The sequence below is a fragment of the Ambystoma mexicanum genome, chromosome 12 (assembly GCF_040938575.1).
Source record: "Ambystoma mexicanum isolate Mex_15411 chromosome 12, UKY_AmexF1_1, whole genome shotgun sequence".
NCBI classification, from domain to species: domain Eukaryota; kingdom Metazoa; phylum Chordata; class Amphibia; order Caudata; family Ambystomatidae; genus Ambystoma; species Ambystoma mexicanum.
In genome coordinates this window covers 850,596,604-850,623,818 of record NC_090936.1, presented here as the reverse complement: position 1 = coordinate 850,623,818, position 27,215 = coordinate 850,596,604, and the positions used below count along the sequence as shown (strand labels likewise).

The window sequence follows — 27,215 nt, the reverse complement described above, 5'->3', positions numbered from 1 at the left end:
ATTCCTGCGGTTCCCATCCACTATCCAGTGGTTTCCGTTTGCTGGCTCCTGCCAGTCTGCTTTCTGCCCGCAAGGCATCTGCTACCCGCACCGGGTTCTTCCTCCGATGTTATGTAGGATCCTTTACCTACATGCAGCTGGGCGCTCCTGCTCTTTATAGCTATTATAGCTGGCAGCTCTCGCCACTGGGCTCCTTCGATGGGGGCTGCCGTGCCTCCAGGCGTGTATTTTCACCGAGTAGGGTCTCCCCCGGGTTGCTGGGCTCCCAGTGTTCGATTACAGGGATGCCAGCTCTTTCAGGATCTCGGGCCGCGTCACGCCCACCGTTGTCCTCCGGAGAGTGGGGTCCTCCAGCTGTCTGCCCCCATGTTTGCAATGTCGGTGACAGGTTGATGAAGGTTCACGCGGACCCGTGCCCTGTGGTGCCGCCGGTGTCCCAGTAGTTCTCAGGCGCGCCGCAAGCACCGGTCACAATCACCTCCTTGTTACATTATCTTGTTTTGTATCAGGGTGCCTGCCATTTTGTATCCAGTTTATGCGGATCGGGCCATCCTTCATTCTCTCGTAGCTCCCGCGGCCCCTCTCGGTTACACTCTTTCTAGCTCCCTGCTCATGCTCCACATGTTCAGCCGCCCGTCAGTGCTTTATAGTCCTAGCTTACTGCTCCAGCATGCCGTGTGCATCCAGATCGATGTCAGGTGTACAGGAGCTACTAGGAAACACAGCCTACTCCATGGCTGCCAAGCCACGCCCCTTCACAATTTTACTCTTGATGCCCCTCAGTCGGGTTTACTATCACCTTTCAATCACAATCTCCTTATTTGGAACATTCTAAAAGTCTCAATATCTCTCATTATGGGTCCGGCGGTAACCGTGCCAGTAAAACCGGCAGGTAGCCACCGGACCGTAATGATTTACCGGCACCTGACTTGCCAGAAACACTGGGGCATTACAACGCTGGCGGTCTGGTAAGTCAGGCACTAGTAAAATGTTGATCCCCATTCCCATAGGACCCTATGAGAGTGGGGACCACAGAAGCACAAGCACTGTTAATAACGGTGTCAGTGCTTCCATGAAAGTCTATGGGTGGGTGCTGTTTCGCCCGCCATGACTGACCTTGGCTGGCGGAACGGCACCGTCCGCAGACTCGTAGTTTGCCGGTCTGGAAACAACTGTGCCGGTAAGCTTACCTGCACCGTTGTTTTCGGACCAGGCAAACTTGTAATGAGGGCCAATGTCTTTTTAAACAACCCCATCGGTTTAGTGAGGCCCATCTCATCTGGCCTCAGACCTTCCAAAGCACTTGCCAGTCTTAAACGGAGACTTCTGAAGAGTGATTCCATCTCGCTGGGTCACTCTGTTAGTCTACGGCAAGTCTGGGTTTCACAGAAACGCAGCTAGCACTGCGTTCCCCTCAGCCAGATGCAAACGCCTGTTTCACAATTGTCACAACTCTGCAATGTGTCAAGGACTTTCGATTGCACAATCTGGCTTGACCATTGCATGACCAACCTTAACCCCCTTATGCCGGCCTTCCCTATGGCCTCTTGGTACTTGTAGTTTCTTTACTCACAATGTAGAACACAATCTCTTTGTTCAGGAGAGGGGTACCAGCCAGAGACCTCCGAACGAGCGCCCATGTGGCTTTGGACCACTCTATGGGGGTCATTAGGCCCAGGCGTTAACCAATGGCACCATTAGCGCCATGGTTGATGCCGGAATCTGCCATGGTGAATGGCAGAATTACCGCCCCATTCCAAGGTTGGGCTCAATGGGAATGGGGAAGGAGGTAATTACGGTATTGCAAATTGCAGTACCGTAATTACCTCCAAGGTCCCTTTGTGGGTCCCTTCCTTTACGCCTGGTGAAACCAGCCATTATGGTAGGGACCCGCAAAGGGACCTCGTAATTGCGCGCTAAGGGATTACCGGCACCAGTGCCCTTACCGGTACCGGTAATCCCTTACCGCCTGGGTTGTAATGAGGCCCTATCTCTGTTAGCAAGTTTGTTCACAAAAAACTTCTGTCTATTAATCTTCTTAATGTTGCCATTGCAACCTTGAGCGTAACACAGTCCGGTCTACTATCAGGTTCTTCCGACTCACCGGCTGTGTTGAACTCGTTGGTGTTTCTTTTGCTGCTGAAGTCAAGGATGGTATCACGATGGCAACTGCATCTCCCTGCCCTGGCTATAAATGCGAGAGAGTTCCATGTATCGCTGACATCCTTCACACCATTCGCCAGCTGCAATTCCCGGTCATATGTTTCTTTCATCGGAGGGTTTGCAGGTTTGGGTTGAAAAGGGCAAGGGCAACTCCTTCCTTGACATCCTTTCCGGTCTCTCTGCCTTTCTCCTCCATTTTAACTGCCATCCTAGTATAGCTGTTTCCTTGTGTGTTAAGCCTTGCTCAGAGTGTGCTCTCGTGCTCCGCCTTTTATCCCTCTGGGGAAGGGGAAGGGCAGTCAATTGTGTGTAGTTGTCAGCAATTGTCTGACTCTGCCTGACCCTCGTGTTGGGACATGTGAGGTAAACGGCTCTGGTACTAGTCCGTTGTCACTAACAGTGTGCAAAATTGTTTGTGTAGGAAAAAGGGGGGGTAGAGTTTCTAAATATCCAATTTGGCAGGACTGGGAAAAGGTGTGAAAAGGAAGAGGATACCGCGTCTCACCCTTTGGTGTCCCACTTCCACTCCTAGAAGAACCCTTATCCAGGTGATCCTTACGCACTTGTCCACCCCCAGAAACTAGATTCAATAGCGATGGCTGTGTCCTTGCCACCTGGATGACAGAACCCCAGGGACTAGTGAGTGAGACAACTTCAGGTTTCTCATATACCCTTCCCCTATGCAAGGTGGATATGCCTGTTCTTTGTCCAGGTTCCATGTTGTTAAGATCTGGGCGAGAACTGGGATGAGAGATGTCCAAGAACTCTCGCATATTCCATTGATTTGTTGTGGCTGGTATCAGTAGAGGTGTTGTGATTTCACTCGTTTCTGTACAGAAGCCTATAACTTCAGTTCAGGTCTCCTAGGCTGAGAGTTTTCCCAGTCCCATATTGGAGAGTTTTGGGAGCAGTATAATATGATTGTTTATTTATATAGCGCCTATTCACAATGTGTTTCAAAGCACTTCAAGGCAAGGGAGGGAACAAGGGAAAACACAACCACATTCTTACAGGCCATGAACAGTAAGGATGTGAAATTAACTATCGTACTCGGCCTCACGACATTTCAGATAGTGCAAGAGCTAAGACATAGATAAGGAAGGGAGGGGGAGAGTGGGAAGGAAATGGAAACAGACAGGCGACTACCGTACTAGGCCTGACGACATTTCTGGTAGAGCCGGAGAAAAACAAAAGGTGAGGGAGAGGGGTGCAGAAACGGAGGGGAGGAACAAAACAAGCGACTATCATACTAGGCCTGACGACATTTCAGTCAGATAGTGCTGGAGGCGTGGTGGGGAGGAAAAAACAGTAATGGGAGGTTGGAGGAAACAGACGAGGTTGTTATCATATTAGGTCCAGGGACAATTCTGATAGAGTAAGTGCATAGAAGAAAGTAAAGGGAGGAGATAGGAAAAGGGAGAAAGGAAGGGAGGAGAGAAAAGAGAGTAAGCAGTCAAATAGAGTGGAGAAGCAAGAGTGGAGAGCGAATACAATTGCAGAAGTCATTAGTAACACATAATGTTGCAAGCCAGGATACAAGATGAAGATGGGAACAGCATGATTCAGGGCCACCATGAGTACAAGATGCAAAGGAAGTCCAGCATGAGAGTTGAGAAAGAGTGACGCACCATGAATGAATGAAGACCATAAAAGTCAAAACCAGCATTGGCCACAAGACAGTGATGGTGAAGGAAGGCACCAGGTGGGTGGGGCTTGCTAAGTGCTGAAAAACAGCAGCAGGCAGGAAGGTACCAGGTGGGCAGGGCTTAGGCCAGCTGACCTAGATCCACTTGCACCTGCTCCCCATCTGCAAAGGAAAAGAAGCTGGAGGGCTCCTTAAGTAGAGAAACAGAGCGGCAAGCAGGAAGGCACCTGGTGGGCGTGACTTGCTAAGTGGTGAAAAAGAGCGGGAAGCAGGAAGGCACCAGGTGGGCGGGGCTTGCTAAGTGGTGAAAAAGAGCGGCAAGCAGGAAGGCACCAATTGGGCGGGGCTTGCTAAGTGGTGAAAAAGAGCGGCAGGCAGGAAGGCACCAGGTGGGCGGGGCTTAGGCCAGGTGACCTAGATCCACTTGCACCTGCTCCCCATCTGCAAAGGAAAAGAAGCTGGAGGGCTCCTTAAGTAGGGAAACAAAGCGGCAAGCAGGAAGGCACCAGGTGGGCGTGGCTTGCTAAGTGGTGAAAAAGAGCGGGAAGCAGGAAGGCACCAGGTGGGCAGGGCTTGCTAAGTGGTGAAAAGGAGCGGGAAGCAGGAAGGCACCAGGTGGGCGGGGCTTGCTAAGTGGTGAAAAAGAGCGGCAAGCAGGAAAGCATCAGGTGGGCGCGGCTTGCTAAGTGGTGAAAAAGAGCGCCAGGCAGGAAGGCACCAGGTGGGCGGCGCTTGCTAAGTGGTGAAAAAGAACGGGAAGCAGGAAGGCACCAGGTGGGCAGGGCTTGCTAAGTGGTGAAAAAGAGCAGCAGGCAGGAAGGCACCAGGTGAGCGGGACTTAGGCCAGGGGACCTAGATCCACTTGCACCTGCTCCCCATCTGCAAAAGAAAAGAAGCTGGAGGGTTCCTTAAGTAGGGAAACAGAGCGGGAAGCAGGAAGGCACCAGGTGGGCGGGGCTTGCTAAGTGGTGAAAAAGAGCGGCAGGCAGGAAGGCACCAGCTGGGCGGGGCTTAGGCCAGGTGACCTAGATCCACTTGCACCTGCTCCACATCTGCCAAACAGTAGTCTGTTTGCCAACAACTTTGGGGTAGAAAATCTCCAAATTGAGGTGGAGTTTCCTGTAAGAGAGTAGAAAAGGTAGGGAAATCCCACCCCAGAGTAACTTCTTCGGGGAGTCCAGGAATTATAGCTGACAATATTTTAAAGGATTTGCCCTGGATAGTAATGTGCACAGGTATTTTGGAGTACACCTCATTGTCCCTGTGTACACATGTAACTCTAACTAGAGCCGCATTTTCCAGGCCCTTTGTTGCAACCAAATCGGCCCGTAAAGCAGTTTGCTTGCTACCTTAGTCAATTAGGGCCCTCACCTGCCTCCCATTTACCCATGTCTTTTCGTGTGAAAAGTCAGTAGAAGCGTGACATAAACAGACAATAAAGGTCTCTAGCTCTTCTTCTGGTTCTTCCCTTTCTTCACCCTTTAAATAGCCTATTTCCATTAGTTCGTCTCTTAGATTCCTTGGACAATGTCTAGCTACGTTTCCAGTTTCCCTACAAGAAAAACAGACAGGAGGATGTGGTCTGCTTCCTTTTATTTCCTCCCTTTAGCTTAAATCTTTGGTTGTAGGATCAGTTCTTCCGATTTCTACTTTGTTTTCTCCTTGTTTATCTATTCCCTGAGGTTGAGGTCGGTGGATAGTCTTATGATCCTTCTGTTCCTCCCACCGATGGGCTGAGTGCAATTGATTTGCTGCATCTGAGTGGTTTTGTGCAGTCTCAATGGTCGTGGCTAAGGTAGGTTGATTTAACTGTACAACGGCTTTCTGCATGAAAGGGGGTAAGGAATTAGTGAATTGTTCTAGGGATAACATCGCAGTCAGTTCTTCTAAGGATTTGTTATTGATACACAGGGCCATCTTGTTTTTGACACGTTCACCCATCTCTAAGGTTTTTTTTTTACCTGGGTTTAATCTAATGGCTCTCAATTTCTGCTGATAAAAATTATTGCAGGTTTTCCCCACTCTTTTTAACAGCCCCTCCTTGATTGCTAGAAAGGTGGCACCCTCTGCAAGATTAAGTAGTTGATAGGAGGTTTGTAGTTCACCTTTCAATGTTTCGGCGGGCATTAGTCATGGTTATGGAAAAAAACAGGTTTTTAGAGCTTTTTTGGAAGGACATGTAGTCTTGGGTGTGTCAAATGTGAGGAGGGAGTGAGTTCCAAAGAGTCAGAGCAAGGGATGAGTAGGCCGACCCCACCAATCCTGGTTGAATTGGAAGCTGGAATCACTAGTAAGAGGGTAGTGCTTGACCTTAGGGTGCGTGATGGGTGGTACGGTATAATATTCTCTTGTAGGTAAGCTGGGCCAGTTTTGTGCACTGCTTGGTGGTTAATGCATAGAATTTTGAAAGTGGATGTTCATCCAACAGGCAACCAGTGAAGGGTGCGGAGAGCGGGGGAGATGTGATCCATGTGTCCCAGTGCAAGAAGGAGTCTGGCGGCCGCGTTTTGGGCTCTTTGGAGTATAAGTTGGTATGCAGGGGTAGCCAGATATAAGGAGTTTGCATAGTCCAGTCTAGACATTGCAGTGGACACAATAGCGGTGAGTCTGTTGGGGTAGGACAGGTGTGTAAAAATGTGTTGTTGGAGCTTGAGGTGGTAGTAGCAGGATTTTGATACATTGTTGATCTGATGAGAGAGGGTTAAGCCCGAGTCCATAGTGCAGCCAAGGTTTTTTACTATGTTGGAAGTCGGGGGGTAGTTGCGGGAGAAGGGCAGAGTTGCTGTTCACCATGATTTCAGTTTTATCAGGGTTCAGAAGGAGGTGTTTTCTTTCCACCCATTGATCAATATCACTGAGGCAGGATTCAAGGTTGGGTCATGGATTGAGGCGAGTTTTTGGGAATTCTTAGTATAATTCAGATATCGTCAGCGTAGCTGTAGCAGGTGAGGTTGTGTGCGCGGATGATCCTTGGTAGCGTGGTCAGATAGAGGTTGAAGATGACAGCAGAGAGGCAGGCGCCTTGTGGTACTCTGGTGTTCACGGTGCGCGCGGTTGAGAGAAAAGGTGAGAGAAAGGTGATTTGTTTCCGGTTGTTGAGGAATGAGGCAATCCATTTCAGTGCCGAGCCTTGGATTCCAAGGGTGTGTAGTTGGTCAAGGAGGATAAAGAGATTAATGGTGTCAAAGGCAGCTGACAAATCAAGGAGAACCAGCGCTGCACAGCACTCCGAGTCCGCTGACACCTTGATCGAGATCAGAGTGGTTTCTGTTCCATGGCGCGGCCTGAAGCCCGATTGAGCGGGTCAAGTAGGTTGTTGGATTCTACGAAGTTGTTGAGCTGCGAGTATGCATCGTGGTCAATGAGTTTCGCCAAGAATTTGGTGTTGGAAATCGGCCTATAGTTCTTAAGCTCAAGAGGGTGCCTTTTTTCAGAAGTGGTTTAACGTGTGCTATTTTAAAGGCCTCTGGAAAGATAGCAGAGGTGAGGGAGTTATTTATTATGGACTTAGGTTGTTTTGCCGCACATGTGGAGGAGAATATTTCTTTTAGAAGAGATGCCGGACAGGGGTCAAGCGGTGATCCCGAGGGTCTGCACCGGGATAGTAGATTAAGGAACTCGTCACTCGAGTTGGGTTTGAAAGAGTCGAAAAATTGTATTATGGAAGGTGGAGCAGTGGAGCTGGGAGGAACAGGGGTGAGGGTAGAAAGTGTGGGATTATTATCCTGCCTAGAACTATGTTGTGGAAATTAAGGGAGAGGGAGGCGCAGAGAGCTTGCTTCGTCGTAGTCCAGCTAGATGTGGAGGAGGCTTTCAGGAATTCGGTGAGGATCCTGTGGGCCTCTTTGCTGTTGTTGTGACAATTCAGGATTCTTTTATTGTAGTATGCCTTTTTAGCCTTTCGGATCTCAGATTTGTAATTGCGGAGGTGGTGAGCAAATATTGATGTACTGAGTTTTTTTTTAGATGATCGTCATTTGCTTTTAAGAGAGTTGTTTTTGCTTTTGAAGGTCTTCAAGCGGGGCGTGAACCATTTGGGGGATGGTCCTGTGCGAGTGTTGCAGGGCGTGAGGAGGTGAGAGGAAGTAGTGATTCATTGAGCCAGGAGTTAAAGGTTTCGATAGTTAATGCTCTGTCTGAGGTCGGCAGTGCAAGGAGACTCTGCATCAGTGCTTCAGCTAGATCGGGAAGTACTTTGACTTTGTTCCAGCATTTGTGGCCGTGTGTGTAGGCAGCGATGGTCTTGGGTGGAGGGGGTGGAGTGAGGACAGAGAATGGGATGGCAGAGTGGTCTGTCCAGATGAGCAGTTTGGGATATCTTAAAGACCAATTTCCCTAATGGATTCCCAGTTCAGGATATTCGGTAGGGTGGTACTGTACCACCCCCAGAAATGGGCCAAAGCGCAACACATTCTTGTTGATAACCAGTTGGGTTAACAGAAGTGTGAACCAATGACCAGGCATCGAACCTTTATCTTATTGCAGCAAACTCCTTGTATATGAACAAAGAATCTATATACATGGCATTCATAGATCTGAACACTTTTCATTTAATTTTTCTTTATTGTGAATCTGGATGAAACCTGTCAACCTTGCACAAACCTTTAAAAGACAATTATAACAACAATACAATACATAAATATCACATTTATAATCAGTATAAAAACTGTCTCTAAAAGTAGATGGAGTGTAAAAAATAACACAAAGAAAAAAGGCGAAGAACAAACCGGAAAGCAGAGAGTACATAGTCTAAAGTGCCTAAAAACCTTATCCCACAACAATTAATAATATACTCAGCTTTCCCTGCAAACATATAATCTAACATTGTACAGCCTGTAGCAGTTACAAAGTGCCTTTCAAGATATATAATCAAGGGTGATATCCGTACAAATACGAATGAACAATTGTGTAAATGAGCAAATATGCAACAAGAATGCAACAGCCTTTGTCCAACAGGATTTTTAAGTATTTGCAGCTCATCTCAACTCCCCTATATGCAAGTACACAAAGTGCAAATATTCAAATAGGCAAATGTGCAAGTACCTTCTCATAGATTTCATTTGCATATGGTGCAAGTAAGCCGACAAAGGGCTTCATTGTTACAGCCTAGTCCAATCACTGGTTATAATTCATTTCATAGCAAGATGTCTGAACTTCCTTCAGTACAGATACGCAGTAAGAAAATGTGGCAATTGTCGGACATTCGGCTGCAACATTCCAAGCTGACTGACTGGGGTGGAGCCTAAGCCCTGCCACCTCATTGGTTAGGGCCTAAAAGGACCAAAAGGAGGTGGAGGGACTCCACAAGTGAAAGGCTACACAAGCCCTATAGGGCCCTGTGGGTGTAGCTTTCTTTCCTTTTTTTTCGCAAGGGAATGTTTTTAATATATTAATGTATATTATTTAATTTACTGAGGTTTCCCGGTTTGACAGCGGGGAATATTGAAGCATGCAAATCTCTGAAAGCTACCAATGCTGGAGAAATACAGTTACAGGTAAGTAACTATAAGACATCTCTGCCTCAGCCCCCTATGGGTACAGAATTCTTGAGACAAGGTCCCCTGCTTGTTCAATCTGACCTGCAAGACCGACCCACCTATGCAGATGAATCAATATTGCCAGTAAGGACTGTGCAATACCCCAGGCCTGCAATTTCACCTAGAGACAAGCATGGATGACTGAATCAAAGGCCATTGAATAATCAATAGCCATCAAGAAGGTCTGCTAAAACGCCTCTGCCCATGTCTGTTCTTGAATGCATGACACCATGAATCAGTTCAGGGTGGTGGAAAGACCCTTTCTAAATCCTGTTTGAAACTTTGTGGGGCGTCCGGCAGATCTGGCCCAGTCCTCCAGGTCCGGCAAAACCAAACTTGCGAAAATGTTACTTTTGCAGTCTAAGAGTGATATAGTACGGTAGCTAAGTGAAGTGTTCCTTTTACCTTTCTTTTTTTTCTTGATAACACATTTTATTATTTTAGAAATCAAAATCAAAATATTACCTCATACATTCATGGCTCCATTTGGCCACTCCATCATTACTACTCAAGAAACGAAAACATTGGGTCGTAGGAAATCAATCACCGCTCTCACAATCAATCGCTTACCAACATCACGTTATATCTTACACCGCATAACCTGGGCAGGTTACTGCACATCTTCCCATCTTTGCCATATTTTATTGGCCTTCCCCGGGCACCCTCTAGCAGTGTATAATCTCTGTTCCATCGCAATACACATATTCATGTCTGTAATCCACTGCTCATACTGTGAGGTTACTCCAGAGCCCCACAACTTCGCTATGTTCCTTTTTATCAGTGCTGTAGCTGTTGCTAAGAACAGTTTTTCGTAGCGTGACAGTTCTCCCCCCCCCTTTCACCCCTAGTAGCAGTAACTTAGGATCTCTGGGGACTGTTCTCCCCAATACTTGCTAAAGTTCGTCACAGTATTGCTGCCAGTACTGTTGAATGCAAGTACAGTCCCACATTATATGAAAGAAGGTACCCTCCTCGCTTTTGCAACGCAAACAGTATGAATCAACAGTTTTCCCCCACTGGTAAAGTGCCACTCTTGGATAGTATACCCTGTGTAATATCTTAAACTGAATGAGCCGTAGCCTGGATGAAATGGCCACTTCACGGGTGTACATCAGGATTGTGACCCAGTCCTCTGGTTGTATGACGCCCACATCTTTTTCCCATTTGGATTTCAAGCTCGATAGCTCAGTCGTGGCAAAGGAGGTTATAGCACTGTACATAACCAAGGTTAGCTTGCTGTCCACCCTTTCCAGGGCTAAGTTCCTTTCCAGGGGAGTAAATTCAGGCATATTATCTAGTGCCGAAAGGTGGGTCTTTAATGCATGTTGTAGCTGTGTATAATGGTATTGTTCAGCTGTTGGGAGATGGAAGCGAGATACTAAAGTTTCTAAAGTCACCAGCTTGCCTTCTGCGATTACATTGCCAATCTTCATTATCCCCATCCCCACCCAGCCGGGCCATTTAGGGAGTTTTCCCACCTCAGGGAGATTCCTATTGTCCCACAATGGTTGCACAGGGGTGACTTTTTTTATCCCATCCTATGTATTTATGTGCTTCCATCCAGATTAGTGACACATGTGACAGCATGTTCCGGGGGGGGGGGTGCATGGCGTATTTCCTGGTAAAGGTATTCCAGCTTTGGTTTACTTGTCCTCTCAGTGTTTCCTGTTCTGTTATGCGGTAGCGATTTGTCACTGTGTAGCATGTCATTGACTATTGACATCTGACTGGCCCAATAATAAGTCTGCAGACGAGGGAGTCCAATCCCACCCTCCCATATGGATCTCTAGAGGGTGCAAAGTGCAATACGTGGGTGTCCCCCGCACCATAATAACTTTCTGAGTATACATTTGAGTTTGGGAAATTCGTTCAGCGGGATATGCAGTGGGGCGTTTTGTAATATGTAGAAGAAGCGAGGAAGGGCCATCATTTTTAAAAAGCGCTGCTCTGCCAAGCAGGGTTAATGGCAGGGAGATCTAGTGACGGACATCCTCTGAAAATCGTTTTACGATCGGGTGAAGGTTTTTAATCACATAATCATTCAGCTCATTCGTGATCTGTATACCTAGGTATTTAAACTGATCCGTTACAACTTAATAGGCACAATTTTCTGGTATCATGGAACGTGTGCCCCAAATCGGGAACAATATTGAATTAGAGCAGTTTACTCGCAGTGCGCTGAAGAGGCCATATCTCTCCAGCAGACCTGTTATCATGGGGCAAGCAAGAGTAGATGGGATCTTTGAAATAGATTAGCAAGTCATGCGCATATAGGGAGACTTTATCTTCCCAATCGTGTGTCCAGCGAAAACCGCTCCATGTTCGTGATGCCCTCAACAGTTCGGTTAAGAGCTCTATTGCTAGCGCAAAGAGCATTGCGGACAGGGGACAACCTTGTCTCGTTCACTTCCCTAGCCTAAAAGGCCTTGAAAAAAACCCATTTACTTTTGTTTCTGCTTCTGGGGAGTTATAGAGGAGTTGTACCCAACCTATATATTGTGGACAGAATCCCATGCTGTGCATTATTTCCCATGGTGCTTCCCAGTACACTGAATCAAAGGCTTTTTCAAAGTCTATTGCGAGTAGTGCTAGTGGGCCTTGGATAGTGGACGCCCTTTCCAGAGCTATATGCAGCCTATGTATGTTCATGCGTGTGGACCTTCGTGGCATGAAGCGGCATTGGTCCGGGTGAATTAGTGATGTTATAGCCTGTTGTAGACGGTTGGCTAGTACCTTTGCCAATATCTTGGTCTCACTATTTATAAGGGAAATTGGTCTGTAGGAATTGCATCTATCTGGGGGTTTATCTGCTTTGGGTATCACTATTATTGTGGCCTTCCTAAGGTCTGCAGGCAAGCAGCCCTGTTCCTTCGAATGTAAATACATCAGTAACAGGTGTGGGGTAATTTCATTCGGTCCTACCTTCCGTCACATTTCTATTTGGAAGCCGTTCGGCCCTGGTGTCTTCCCTGATTGGAGTTTTGACATGGCTGTTATTAGTTCCTCTTCCGTGATGTCTTTTTCTAACAGGTTTTGTTGATCTACATCTAGGAGGGGAAGGGTAACTTCATCTAGTATCGAGGTGTCGATAGGAGAGGTTGGTGCTTTATATAACTCCTCGTAATAGGTGGCAAAGCCTTCTGCTATGTCCCGGTCAGTCAGAAGTTGGCTTGCACCTTCGGGTCTAATTATTCTAACCTGGCTGTGTCCCCTGTCCCGATTCTCCAGCCATGCCAGCATTTTGCCCGCCTTGTTGCCGGTCTCGTATACCCTGGCTCGCATCGCTCTGTTCGCCTGTTTGGCACAATCTAAGGCAATATTTTTTAGCCGTTTTTGTGCTAGCAGTATTGAACCATGCGTATCAGGCAGGTCAAGAGTTAAATGGGTCGTTTCCGCTTGTTCAAACTGCTGTTCGGCTTCGAGTATCGGTTTTTAATGGTTTTTTTGTGTGTCGTGGTCCAAGAGATAATCTCTCCCCTGAGCACTGGTTTAAATGCTTCCCACAGCACTCCTTGGTTATCTACTGACCCAGTGTTGAGTTCAAAATACATTTTCGTGGCTGTTTGTGCTTGTTCCACAAGATCTGGGAAGCCTAGATAATAATTGTTTAGATGCCACAAGGGGGGAGGGAGCGGTCTAGTCGTGCTTAGGTCCATCAATAGTGGGGAGTGATCTGAGATGCCTCGAGGAAGCAGTGTCGCCATAGTTGCCTTATGTATATCTGTTGCCGGAAGAAATAAATAATCTAGTCTCGAGAATGAGGCGTGTACCCCGGAATGATACGAGTATTCTCATGTGTCAGGATGTAGGTCACGCCATACATCTTGCAAACCAAGTGCTTTGGCAAAAGTAGCGATCTTAGTGTGAGTGTTGGGATTTCTCCCTCTTAAGTGTGTGCGGTCGATCCCCACCTCCATGACCTCATTGAAGTCACCTCCCATGACCATAATGTCTGATGTGTCTCTGGTGATTATGGGGGGTAATATTGTTTATTAGCGCGGATAAGAGTGCCAGAGGTGAATAAATCACCATCATCGCTATGGTTTGATTCCAGAGTGTTCCTGTAATGTATGCAAATCTACCTCCTGTGTCCTGTACCATGTTGGAGAGAGTGAGGGGGAGTTTTTTATGTATTAGTATGAGCACGCTGCGTGAACCCATAGTAAAGCCAGCGTGTATTGCCAGGCGGTAGTTGGTGCGTTTGAATTGGTTGCATGTGGTACCTGCCAGATGCGTTTCAGTTAGGAATACTGCATCTGGTGTATGATTTTTTAGGAATTGTGTGACCAGGTGTCTTTTGAGCCCACCGCCCAGCCCATTGACATTCCATGTCAAGAACCGTAGGGCCCTGACATCGCTATTAGTAGGTGCCACCCTAGGTAGGGTACAGGCCCATGAACGTCCTATCGTGCATTGCGTGTAGATGAAGACCTGGCCACTTCGTGATGGGTAGCTTTTTCAAAGGAATATGAGTGAATTGGCTTCCGGACCCTTGACTAACTGAACCCTTAACAACAAAACTTTGTTCCCCCCACCCTATACTCCACCCAACTTGAAGCATCTGTCGCCCGAACAATAAATAATAGCTGTTACAAACTAGGTTAGCTTCTAAACCAACAAAATACTCTGTAAGACAGTTCACCCCAACAACCTTAGATGACCCTGCTCTTCAGGGCCAGAGGTGATGTACATTCTGAGGGGGTGACCTTCATGGTGGTCGCGCAAATGTTGAATATCCTTGGTTAGCCTGGTCATTGTATTGCGAGCGGCATAGTACCTTTTCTCCTTGCGTCTCAGAGGATACGATATGTGACAGTCTGCCGTCTTCGATATTCATTCCAGCTCACCTCCCACAGTGGTTGTATTGGTGGCGGCCTTTGTTCCGGTCGGGCATGTGGGTTCCCATTCCCGTTGTCCGCAAAGTTCCCCAGTCGCCCTCAATATGTTACTCTGCCCATCTCCATGCCTCCTTCGGGTCGGTGAAGTGGATTGTTGTACCTTTGTGGTATATTTTAAGTTGGGCCAGGAACAGTAGACTATATTTGACATTAAGCGCCTGCAATTGTTTCTTGAGCTGATCAAATGATTGCCTGGTCTTCTGCACTTCTCTGGTGTAATCGGGGAAAAGGGACATTTTTTTAGCCGTTGTAAGTTAATGCGCCCTTGGTGCGTGCTCTCTGGAGTAACGCATCCCGATCCCTGTAGTTAAGGAGCTTTGCAATCACTGTGCGTGGTGGAGCTCTGGGTATTGGTCTTCCAGTCGGCATGCAGTGAGCCCTCTCTATTGAGAAGAATTTGGAGAAGGAGTCTGGTTCGAACATGTCTGTAAGCCATTGCTCCAGAAAAAGTTCCATGCTCGGGCCCTCTGTGTTTTCAGGCAGACCCAGGATCCTGACATTATTGCGCCTCGATCTCCCATCGCCCTCATCTACCCTTTCTTCCATCGTTTTCAGCCTTGATTTGACGCCAGCCAACTGTTGCTGCAGCTCCCGTATTCCATCTTCTGCGCCCGAGATGTGCTGTTCCGCTTCGCCCGTGCGAGATGTTATCTTTTGCAGGTCATGACGAAGGAGCGACACGTCCATACTTATGCCATCTATTTTTTGTTCCATGGAGGCACGTAAGTCTGCAATGGTGGCCATAACGTCTTTTAAGGACAATGGGCCTCAGTATGAGTATGGAGGTAGCCAGGCCCTTATTAAGGGCCTGGCTGCCTCCATACTGGGTTCCAGGTCTGGGTTCCTTCAATGAGGAATTGACGTGCCATTCCAACCTTGGAGGACCCGGTAATTCCTCATTAAAAAAATCCATCCCTATTCCCATTTGAGCCCCCATAGGGCTCATTGGGAATGGGGAGGAAGCTAATAACGGGCCCGTTAAAAACTGGCCCGTTATTAGCTCCTTGGTCCCTTTGCAGGACCCACTAAGGAGTCTGGTCTGATCATACGTTCTGAGTGGGTCCCGCAGGGGGACCTCGTAATAGGGCATCCCGTAATCAATGGTGCCGGTCCCGTACCGGCACCGTCCATTATGGGAGAGCCAGGGTCGTAATGAGTTCCAATGAGTTATCTGCGCCAGCAATGGCACTCGACGTGTCGAGTTCCTCCTGGCTCTGCGTGGTTGGCGTAGTGTATCGGTCAATCCTATTCTGCATGGAGTGTTTCTTGGTTTTATCCCTGCCCATATTGGCTGTGGGCATTGTCCGTGTTTAGTGCAGAGAATTTTAGGGATGAAGTGGAAGTGGATGCTATTTTGCTGCTAAATGCTAGCTCAGGGTTGTGGTGGATTGGTGTGGTGGTGCCGTGCAAACAAGCTAATAACAATGTAGCCCCAGGCCCAAACGTGGTGCAATATGGCAGTGATCACACAAAAAAGCCCTGGGGAGCCACAGCGGTGTAAACAATCCTGTAACCTCATATCAAGCTGATCTTCACTTGGAGGCAGGGCCAGATGCCAGGAGCCGCAACAACTGAGTGGGGCAAACTTATCATTGCACTCAAAATAGATGCATAGGAATATATACAACATCCCCAAGCAGGCCAATTCCCCAGCGGTGCAGACACTTATAATCACTGACATGTAATGCATTATTGTGCATACAACCCAGGTGGGGGACATAATTAATGCTGCCAAATCCTTGAAACAGTTAAAAGGAACTGAGTAAAGATAACACCGCTGCACTACAGAAACAAACAATAATAGACCCAGCAACATGACGAAAGGGGCAAACAGGAAAAAGGGCCCCATGAACTCCTTTACGGGCCCCCAGCCTTCAAATTCTGAAACTCCTCCGTCCTCCAGGGCACCACAGATGAATGACACAAGAAAACTTACGCGAAGGTCAATTGCTGCAAACGATGCAGAATGGGTTCATGTCCATCAATGTAAAAATGCAGGATATTTTCACCACGATTGGATCCCTAAAGTCAAAAATAGAGAAAGAGAGCGGACGCATCACTGAAGCTGAAACTCAAATCAATGCAACAGAAGACACCCTGGCAAAACACTGTCGTGAATTAGCAACCTTCCATACTGAACTTAAGAAGATGACAAATAAGTGTGGGGATTTAGAATCAAGATCTAGGCGCAACAACATCTGTGTGGTGGGAGTCCCGGAGGCAGCATGTAAAGGCCCTATGGAGCCATTCATGGAGAATCTCTTAAAAACATTATTTGACCCTTCCAGACTTTCCTCATAATTCCTAATGGAAAGGGCACACAAGACGCTACCCCCCCATGTCCGGGAGCCCCTCCACATAATAACTAAACTATAGAGTCTGTGATACAATCATACGTCTGTCTAGGGAGATGGGCGCACTAAGGTTCAAATCCAGCAATATACATGTCTTTGCAGCTGGTGTACAAGCGCAACACAGATTATATGATACGGTGAAGTGTCTCCTCCGACCTCAGAAGGTCCTGTACTCCTTGGTTTTTCCTGCAAAACTAAGGATCCAACACAGGGGTAGAGCCCATTTCTTTGACTATCCAGAACAAGCGGTATCCTACCTTGAAGCCTCTATACCGGCTCCCCCGCTGCAACAAAACCAAGAGCCGCATAGGCCACTGGGCGATGTGGGAGCTCACAAGGATGAGAATGACTGAAAGGAACACACAACCTCTACGGGAGGCCCGATAAATCAGTTAATAACCTACTCTGCTGGCAACGAACAGAGATGAAGCGCCAGGGCACGTTGAGCCGGTCAGACGGTAAAGGTGGCCAGCATAGCACCCAAGGACCGTACCAAATGTTTGGGGTTGAAACATCATCAAGTTGGGGCAAATGGTGAGTGAGGTCAGAGGGAGGGCAGTAGGAAATATGCGGGCCGGCTAGTGCTACGGTAGCTCGCAAGTTGTAAGTAGAAAAGTTGGAAAAGTAAGTGACAAGAGGGTTACGGAACTGTACAATCGCAGTTGGGTACATAACATTCAAGAGGCAAATAATACAGGGATGGGAGGCAAGGGGTTTTGGAGTGGCTGAACACTTAAAACTAATTTTATGGAATGTAAGAGGGCTAAATAACCCGATAAAAGTAAGAAAGATCTGGATTTACCTGGAACGGCATTCTCCCAATATAATAATGTTGCAAGAGACCCACTCACTAGAATCAACACACAGTCAAATGGCACACAGATGGCGGAAAAACTGATTTTACACAAACTACTCATCACAGGCCAGGTGGGTAATAACTTTCATACATAAAAATGTTAATTTCAGAACTGGACAGACACATATTGATGCAGAAGGTAGATATGTTATAGTGTCTGGAACCATTGACAACGCGGCAATAACTCTTATCAACACATACGGCCCCAACATTGATGACCCTGCATTTTACATCAAAGTGGCTACATTAATAGGACAGACCCCTGATACACTAATACTGTGGGGTGGAGACTTTAGCACTATACTCGACCACACCAAGGACAGATAAACTACTAGCAATACAAGCAAGACTAAAGCAACCCTCGCTATAACACAGATCATGGCCCAGTATGCTCTACTAGATGTATGGAGCATAGAACACCCAACCACAGTGGAATATACATTCTACTCCACAGTTCATGATGCACTGTCCAGAATAGATTATTGGCTCATCTCGGAAACATGGTTAGATAAAGCATGCAAGACCACAATCTTGCCAGGCACATGGTTGGACCACTCTCTGGTAGTGCTCCGTGTGAAGCTATCACCCGAAGCTAAGCCCAGAATTCTGTGGAGAATGGTGCTGGCAGCATTAACAGACACCTCAATGGCAGAAACATTCAGGATAGACATAGAGGCATTTTTTGAGGACAACAAAGGACCAGTAGCAAATTATTCCACTGTGTGGGAAACATTTAAAGTGTGGTTTCGGGGGAAAATGATAGCCTCAACAACTGGAATCTTAAAAACCATAAGAAGGGAATTGGGTGAGACGGAAGGCGACTTGAGAAGTCTAGAAAACAAATATGGCAAAACACACAATAGGGCATTATTGGGCTTAATCAAGTGTAACATGCAGAAGTTCCACGACCTAGCGGAACGAGAAACTCGACACATAGCCGGGAAAGTACAGACCAGGAGATATGGCGAGGGAGACCATCCTGGACGTCTACTTGAAGGAATAATTAAAGGAGAAAGGGACACACACCACATTAGTGGTATCACGAAACCTGATGGTGGAACCACAATCCAGCCCATGGAAATAAACACCATGTTTAAAGAATATTATCGGAAACTATATGCCAATAACGACAAAGTGTCAGTGGAAGAGATTGACAATTATCTGGCAGACACAAAGCTCCCCACACTGGACAGCGAAGCCACAGATAAATTGAAAAGCTCGGTAATGGTGAAGGAATTAACTGAAGCTATAGCCTCCCTAGTGTCAAGTAAAGCCCCTGGCCCAGAAGGCATTGGAATCGAACTATACAAGGTTTACAAGGAGATATTAGCCCCAAGACTACTTTATTGGAAGATGCCTGCACTACAGGCACACTTCCAACATCCCTCACCAAAGCGGTTATTACAGTCCTCTTAAAAGCAGGCAGACCCCCAAATGAGATGTCCTCATACTGCCCACTCTCACTAATCAATGCAGACGCAAACATTTTTGCCAAAATCCTACCGAACAGACTACTACCGTATAGGTCAGATCTAGTGCACTCTGACCAGTCAGGTTTCATTCCGGGCAGTTCACCAGCCCTAAACCTGCAAAGACTGTTGGGCACTATAGCTCAGTTAAACCCTAAGGTGATATTAGATGCTGGAAAAGCCTTTCATTCGGTGTCTTTGAACTTCCTATGTGGGCTGCTAAGATGACTGGGACTAGGGGAAGGTTTCAATAAATGTGTTTAGCTACTGTACAACGACCCCAAAGCCAAGATACAAACTAACAAAAACGATTCTGAACCAATCAAGTTAGCCAGGGGTACTCCACAGGGATGTCCATTTCCCCCCCCTCTTTGGACTAACTATAGAACCGTTTGCGAGCAGGATCCGAGAGTTCCACAATCACAGAGGGATACACATTTGGGGACTCCCTCACAGGTAATATCACTCTATGCGGACGATACTCTTAATATCCCTCAGAAGCACTGCTGCGAATATCGCTCCTGTCCTTACCGAAATCAACAAATTCACCCTGCACTCAGGATACAAAATGAACACAACGAAATCAGAACTGTTCCCCGTAACTGACAACACCACTAAGCCAACACAGCTACACGGTTTGAAATTGGTGGAAGATACGGTCAAATATCTGGGAGGGAAAGTTGCACGCTCACACAAACTATTGTACGAAAACAATCATGCAGAATACCTCAACGTACTTGAACTAAAACTGAGCCTCTGTACTAGACTCCCGATATCGCTATACAGGAGGAATCGAGGTGGACTTGCGGCTCCTGATTTTCAGCTGTATTATTTGCCCGCCCAAGCACACTATGCAGGATACTGGTACAGCCCGGATAACAAATGTGCACATATGGACCTCGAAACATACACAGCAACCCTGAATGACATAAAAACCACCCTGATATCCAAATATCATGTAGACTCCTGCCCATTTGACCCCTTGCGTACCACTCTGGATGCATGCAGACGAATAACGGAAAGACTGGAGATTAGAAACCCATATAGTAATTCAGTTCCTTTATGGAACTGTCCCGACACTAGACACAGATGTCCAGAGCATATGGGACCCGGATAAGGTCATGAAAGTGGCAGACCTCTTCCCTGGGGATAGGTTTGTCTCAATAGATGAATTCAAAGATAAAATAGGAAACAATCCTATACAGATACTACAGTACTACCGCATGAGAGCGGCTGTAAGAAAAAAATGGCCATCATTCCCTACAGAGCCTGAATCAAACGAATGTATTGAAACAGTGGTAAGGGGTGATAACAGGAAAGAACTGATATCCAGACTATATACCATGATACAGGCCGGAGCCCCGCAGATAAATACACTGAGAAATAAATGGGAAAGAGATACAGGGAATGTACAGGGAATGCGATAGATGATGCTAAATGGCAGAAAATATGCAGCCTCACCAAAGATATATCACTAAATGCAAGATTACGGCTGATACAGTTCAAAGTACTGAACAGACGTCACTATACCCCCAGACATATCACCAGATTCAATCCGAATAATACGCAACTCTGCCCATAGAGCAACAGCAATGAGACTGACACGATCCACATGTTCTGGAACTGTCCCCCAATATTGGCTTTCTGGCAACAGATAGCAAAGACACATTGACTGATATCGCCCCCCCTCCCCCCCTCGACGCTCCTATCCCTGAAATACCGACTGGGAGATATTGGCAAGGTCAACATAAAGATCCATAGACTTTTCAATATGGGATGTATTATTGCTAAAAAATGCAAATTACTTAAATGGAAAGCTAAAGATGCCCCAACATTGCAACAATGGCTCAAGGAAATGGCGTTTGTGAACCATAATGAGGAGGGGTATGTACACACAGTTGTAACAACATCCAGGCCCAAGGATATATGGGCCTCCTACCGCACATACATGGAAAAAGCGCTAAACTAGATAAGACGGTGAGATACACCATGAATGCAACGAGTATGACAGATATGTAAAGTGTGGGTGCAAATTGCAAATGCCAACTCTGTAACCTACATAAATGTATTCACGATAATTGTTATGGAAATTTAATATGTACAAAAGTAAACGCCTGTAAACCACTACCAACTTGTTAAATAAAGTTAAAAAAGAACATTTATTTTTTAAATTTTAATTATGAATGTCTTAGAACTGCAGATTACCGCTTCTAAATATGCAATTTGAATCTGTCACGCGATGGGTAAGACATCCAAGTTGAAACATCAGCATTTCTCTGTTAATGGCAAACACCTCCAAAACACTAAATGACTATAACTACTTGGGGATCACATTTACTACAAAGTTTAAAGGAGAAGCGCATGTGTCTAAACAGGAATTTGAGATGGCACAGGCAATATGAGGCATAACAATATTCAATCCCATTTATATTCAGGCTCTACAATGTCAAGTCCAAGGCCATAGCTGTACATGGTGCCAGTGTGTGGGAGTTTTGTAAAACTACACCACTATCACTAGTGGAAAATAGTTTTCGGAAATACATCTTGGGTATGCCACTCTCAGCACCAAACTATGCGGTTTACAATGAATTTAATCTTTTCCCATTTGAAGACATGCTGAGGTTGGAACCAGTAAAGCTATTGTTTAGGGTCTGGAGAAATGACAAAGCAGTGCTTACATAGGGCATTATTTCATCCATGAGAGGTAGTGAAAAGAACGTTTTAAAGATACCTTGGATGGACGCTATCAAAAACGTTTTGCAGGAGGCAAACGGTAATGGTCCTTTCTTATTTACGACCACTACGGACGCTATCACTGACTCCTGCATTTACGCAATCGGATTGAGATATAAGCTGGCCAGAGACCAATTACCATGTGAAAAACAAGCTGGTAGGAGTTACATCATACTTTTGGACTGACTAAGCTATTTAGTATGGTCATGGGCAAGAAATTATCGTGTTCTTGTCTCGCAAGTTAGACTTAATGCTATTTTCTTGAACAGCATCACTGCAAAGTGGGCGGGGAATACTACATCTAAACTTACTTGTCCGATTTATATAGCTAACATAGAGGACTTGTTACATCTCATCCTATTTTGTCCAGAATACACTATACCCCGCCAGCACTTCTTGATCCCACTCCTTAGACCAATGGAGTTTCAGCAGTGCAGATCAGCCTTGCTTTTTTTGAGAAAAGCAGGCACTCTTGCTAAAGATTTTTCTTTATCAAGATATCTTAAAGCTTCCACGAACATTAGATCCAAACTGTTAAAACTGGAATAAACATCCATGCTAGGCCAAACTCTGGGACTATGCTTGTTTCCTAATGGGATCTGTAAATTGTGCGAGATTTTGAAAACATATTCTCATTGCTCTTTGTCCTCTGGTTTGATAGGGGCAAGTTAATATAAGAAATAGAACTTTACATTTATTTGATAAGGCAATATCTGGAGATAGGATTTTAATAAATGCACAATAATTGATGGGGCAGGTTTTTATTTATTAATAATGGGTTAGCTTTGATATTTTGCATGCATATAAATAAAAAACGACAGACAGTTATTATTAAATCATATATTGATTCAACTGTTGATTCAGTGTATTTAACGTGTGATGATCTTATGTGCTGTGAGTTTGATGGAATTGTATGTTAAGCAAAAAATTTTTTTAATACATTATACATATCCATCCATATTTAACAGAAACACACCTTCTGCCTGACCAAAATCTGAATCTTGTGAAATTCCTGCTGCATCCCCCACAATAGTCTGCCAGCCTATGAAAACCTAAAGGAAACTTCCGACCAGGCCACTTGCACAAGCATTTACCTATCTGGCGAGTTAAACTGCAACTTGTGTTGACAGCTATGAGGCAGTTAGCATATGCCTTTTAATGTAGAACGTTGGGTGTGATGGGAGACCATTCCAAGTCTTTGGTAATACTTAAAATACTATCAGAAATTAGACAGGGGCGGTTTGTGGGACCTGCAAATGATAGGTTTACTTAGAAAGTCAACTCAGCGATATTGACTAATCTAGTTAAGCAATTTTTTTTTATCACACCCCACAATGCAGGATTCATGTCTTTTAAGTCAGTAAATCAATGTAGACCTAAATCTGATGCTATCACAGATGTCACTGCTGAATATTTCTGTAATCAAGTGTTTCATGCCTCCAACACTTTCCTTTCAAACGCAAATGTTTTCACCCACTTCTTTTGTTTCCTGGTCCTCTGTCCTTCCCTGCTCTAATATACAGGGCTTCTGCAAGCTCGTAGGGTTCATTTTAAAAACAATTACCCCAATTGAGAGTTTCAGCTAAAAGAATAGGCGAGGATGTAATCAATCAGGAAGGGCCACAAAGGCAGCATTTGCGGATCGCTTGCGTATATCACCTGTATATTGTCGTTCACGCCAGTGAGTCTCGAGCCATTTGGCAGCCATCATTGCTGGCTATAACAGTGTTGGAATCACGGTTAAGAGCATTAGAACCGGGAGCCTCCGGGCTACACTTGGAGAGTAGGCAGATCTGTTAAAAGGTGCAGCCCATGTTGCAGTTGCTGTACCCGAAGAGACCCGCCAGTGTGAATCCAATATTGGGCCTGATTTAAAATGCGTGTTTCAATGGGATTGCGCCATTGTAAAAGGCTTTTGTAAATCAGGCCTGTTGTCTTTCTTGCAGATAAACAATTTATTCTCTCCTGTGGGTACGAGATTTAAACCACTGCTGTCCCACTGACCTCAGAGATGGGTTGAGAGCTTGTACATGTACACACTCGCTCTCGTTCTCGCTCTGCCCCTCTCTCACTTTCTCTTCTCCCCATAAAATTCCTGGTCTCCCTCTCATTCTCTCTGCCAGATATAGTTCCTTGTCTGGTACTCAATAAGTCTTCAAACTATTAACATTTCTTTCTTCTATTTGGCAGAATTATGGAGCGTCTCACCCTGGTAATCAACCACAAAGGGCCTTTACCAATATTCAAATGCCAACAGAAGGTCAGTATATTTTCCTGTTCGTTGCTTATTTGTATGGTTAGTTTATGGTATGAACCTTTAGCTTCAGTCTGACTGCTGCCAAGAAAAGCAGGCAGGCAGGAAGCACATATTGATATTTTGGAGTTTAACTAAAGTAAATACTGTGTCATATTTTAGAAAAATTGAAACCATAAGCCATGATTTGCTATAAAGCAGGTAAACATTTCACAATTTTGTGATAATAACCCTAGCTAAGGTACGGAAAGAAAAACCTTTATCAAGTCCAGCATAGGGTTGCTCTCCAGCAGAGTACTGCATTTTATTTTGTTGATTTATGTAGTACTTTCATCAAAGCGATACATTATTACAATAAACATGAACAACAATATTTGAGCAATACATAACTTAGCAAGCAGAGGAAAGAAGAACAATTTTTAAGTTTAGACAGAAAGTTAAGAGGCAACTAGAGGATCTGATTTCAATGGGTAGTGAATTCCAATGCTTAGGTGCCAAGAGAGCAGATGACCGGAAGCGAGATAAAGTACAAGGGTGTATGGGTACTGAGTGGGGAGGAATGTAGAGGGAGTGCACAGAAGATAGTGTGGTCGTAGGCTGAGTATGCATTTAATTAAATAGGATGCAGAGAAAATGAAAGAGAAATCGAGGTTCAAACGGTAGTCTGGACAAGGAGCGTAAAGATGGGAAGATAATCGTTTGAGGAGAAGATAGCATAGGGTACGAATAGAAGAGTTGAGTTGAGTGCAGTAAGGTGATAGTCAAGAAGACCACATAGTGGTGAGGAAAAATAGTCAAGACAGGAAATAACAGTTGTAGAGAAAAGTTGTAACGAGGAAAGACAGAAAAGGACTAGCTTTGCGTATGCTATAAAGTTGATACCGACAGGAACAGGCTGTGTTAGAGATGTGCATGGTGAAGGGGAGAGAGGAGTCAAAGAAGATACCAAGATAGCGAGCAGAGGTGGAGAGGGGTAGGCTAGATTGGGGAAAGAGCATTGAGGGAAAGGAGAAGGGAAAGGAAATAGTAGAAGATGCGATGAAAAGAATCTCGGTCTTGGAGGTGTTAAGATGCAGGAGATTAGAATGCATCCAGGACTGAATGACTGATAGACAGGAGGAGATAGTGAAAATTATGCGAGTCAGAGAAGAGAACAAAACATAGATTTAAGTAATTAGAATAAAAGTGAGAAGAGAAGCCAAATGATGAAATGGTAGAGCGTATCGGAAAGATGTAAAGTGAAGAATAATTCAATGTTATTTAAGTATAGCATCAAGCTAACATCCAACATTATTTTAATACGTATTAAATTAATTAAGTATCAAAACACTAGATTGACTTGTTAGATGCTCAGTATGGTTACATCCCCACCTGTTGAATATTTGCCAACATTAATGTTCCAACTTTTGTCCACAAAAAGCTCACTCAGCATTTTCTTGCAACATGGCTCATAACATGAGTGCCTGTTTCAATCAGGGAGAAATCTCCAGTGTGAAAAATAAAACCTAAATGTTCTGGAGCAAAACTAGCTGTTTAGGAACAGTGATCACATCCTCATAGTACTCACACATAGTGAATTACTGCATTTCTGGAGCAGTGATGCCAGTTCCGATAAGCATGTGGTGGAGGACATGCATATACCTTCAGTTTTACTGCTTGTGTTTTGGCCATTTCCTTATATCTCTATCAATAGTTTCTAACCTTTTTCACAAGTAGGTAACGTTGCTGTTTACCCATATTTGCCCAAGAAAAGATACAGCATTGGGACAATGTGGCCTCTTTTAAGTTAAACGTTAGATGAAAGCTACATACATTAACTCAAAAAACAAGATTATGTTGCAGGTGTAACACACTCATATGAAGTTCGTTAGGCTACATATGTTGGGGGAACGGTGAAATATTAATTTATCCTAATTCTTCTTGGGATCAAGGAAGGTAGGTTCTTCCATCCCCACTTCCTTTGTTCTCCTATTGTGCATTCAATTTGATTTTGAAGAATTGTATACATTGGGAGGACAAAAGCAATAATGAAAGCCTTGTTCAGATTCATCATACAGGAGATTAATGATTGGAAATTAGTGTCTAACAGGGAACAATCATCACAAACATCTACATGTTATATGTGAGTGGTTCATACGGAGTGAAAGTTATGTAGACTCCAACATCACAATGGGTTCTCGGTTCATGAGCCAGGATTTATTTTTGTTTTTTTGTTTTTTAGGATGGTGTGGGGATAAATGTACACAATGAAAAGCCCTCTCATACGTCTGAGTGTGAGGGTGTGGCATCAGGCATTGTCAACCAAGATTAAACCTTAGCATGAACCAGGTAGTAAAGGGTAGATAGGGTGGTCCTAGGACCTACCCTACTGTTGTTCCAAAGGGAAAGAATTTTGGGCGAGTCAACCAACTATTGACAAACTCAATACTTTGTTACTTTAATGAATATCCTATCCATTTATATGTCAGCTAACAAATCATGATTTTGGTGAGAGTCTCCTCTGGAACTAACCAAATAACCTATTGGTACTCATAAGTGTTCAAGGCTATCTCAGAGTGAAACATTAATATAACTCATATGTTTTCTCCAATCCGGTTCCCATCCCTCCCTTTCTCCATTTCCCTTTTTTGCCTTGTTGTTAGATTGCCTTAATTCCTCCTAACTTACTCAGACTAGCAGTACAATATGTAAACCAGCCTCTGTCTTATGTTGCCACACAGTTTGGATAATCAACTTCTCATCAGCATATATCGAACTGGATATTTGATACTGTGTTTTCAACTCCACGCATAAGCACATTATGTATGGGATGTATGGGATTTTTTAAAGTGCAAACCTAGTCGGGGAGCAACAGAGAGTTGTGCAAATAGGACGCACCCATGAGTGCAGGGTAGCAGCAGAGCTGGGATGGATATGGGTAGCAGGTAGGGAGGGAAGCTCCAGAGAATTGCGGTTGAGTGGAACAACTTTCCTACTGTATAAAAACACATTTTTACTAGCTTGCATTCATTTGGGCACACCATAGGTGTGCAGTTGTCCACACAATTTGTATATTATATTTCACGTCATTTCCTAAACATCTATTCCCAAATCATTCAGTTTGCCACCTTTGATATTTTGTGACTCTCTATCAAACATACTAAGATATTTGTCAATATCAAAAGCCTCTTTAGTAGTGCAAAACTGCACTCGAATGACTTTGAAGTGATGTAGCCATGACTAAAGTTGTACTAGCCTCACAGCTTAGGTGCTTGATTGACTGGAGTCTTGTGTTTGGATGCGTAATGTTTGTATGGGTTCACTTGC

The 27,215-nt window shown here is 45.1% G+C and overlaps 1 protein-coding gene across 1 annotated transcript in view; it reads left to right on the top strand.

Annotated features, from left to right (window-relative positions):
* OTOGL (otogelin like) overlaps positions 1–27,215 on the top strand; it is a 1,792,821-nt gene that overhangs the window by 140,089 nt on the left and 1,625,517 nt on the right. Inside the window, exon 4 of the mRNA XM_069629328.1 lies at positions 23,846–23,915. Coding sequence (XP_069485429.1) covers positions 23,846–23,915 — 70 coding nt within the window. The remainder of the gene's footprint in view (positions 1–23,845; positions 23,916–27,215) is intronic.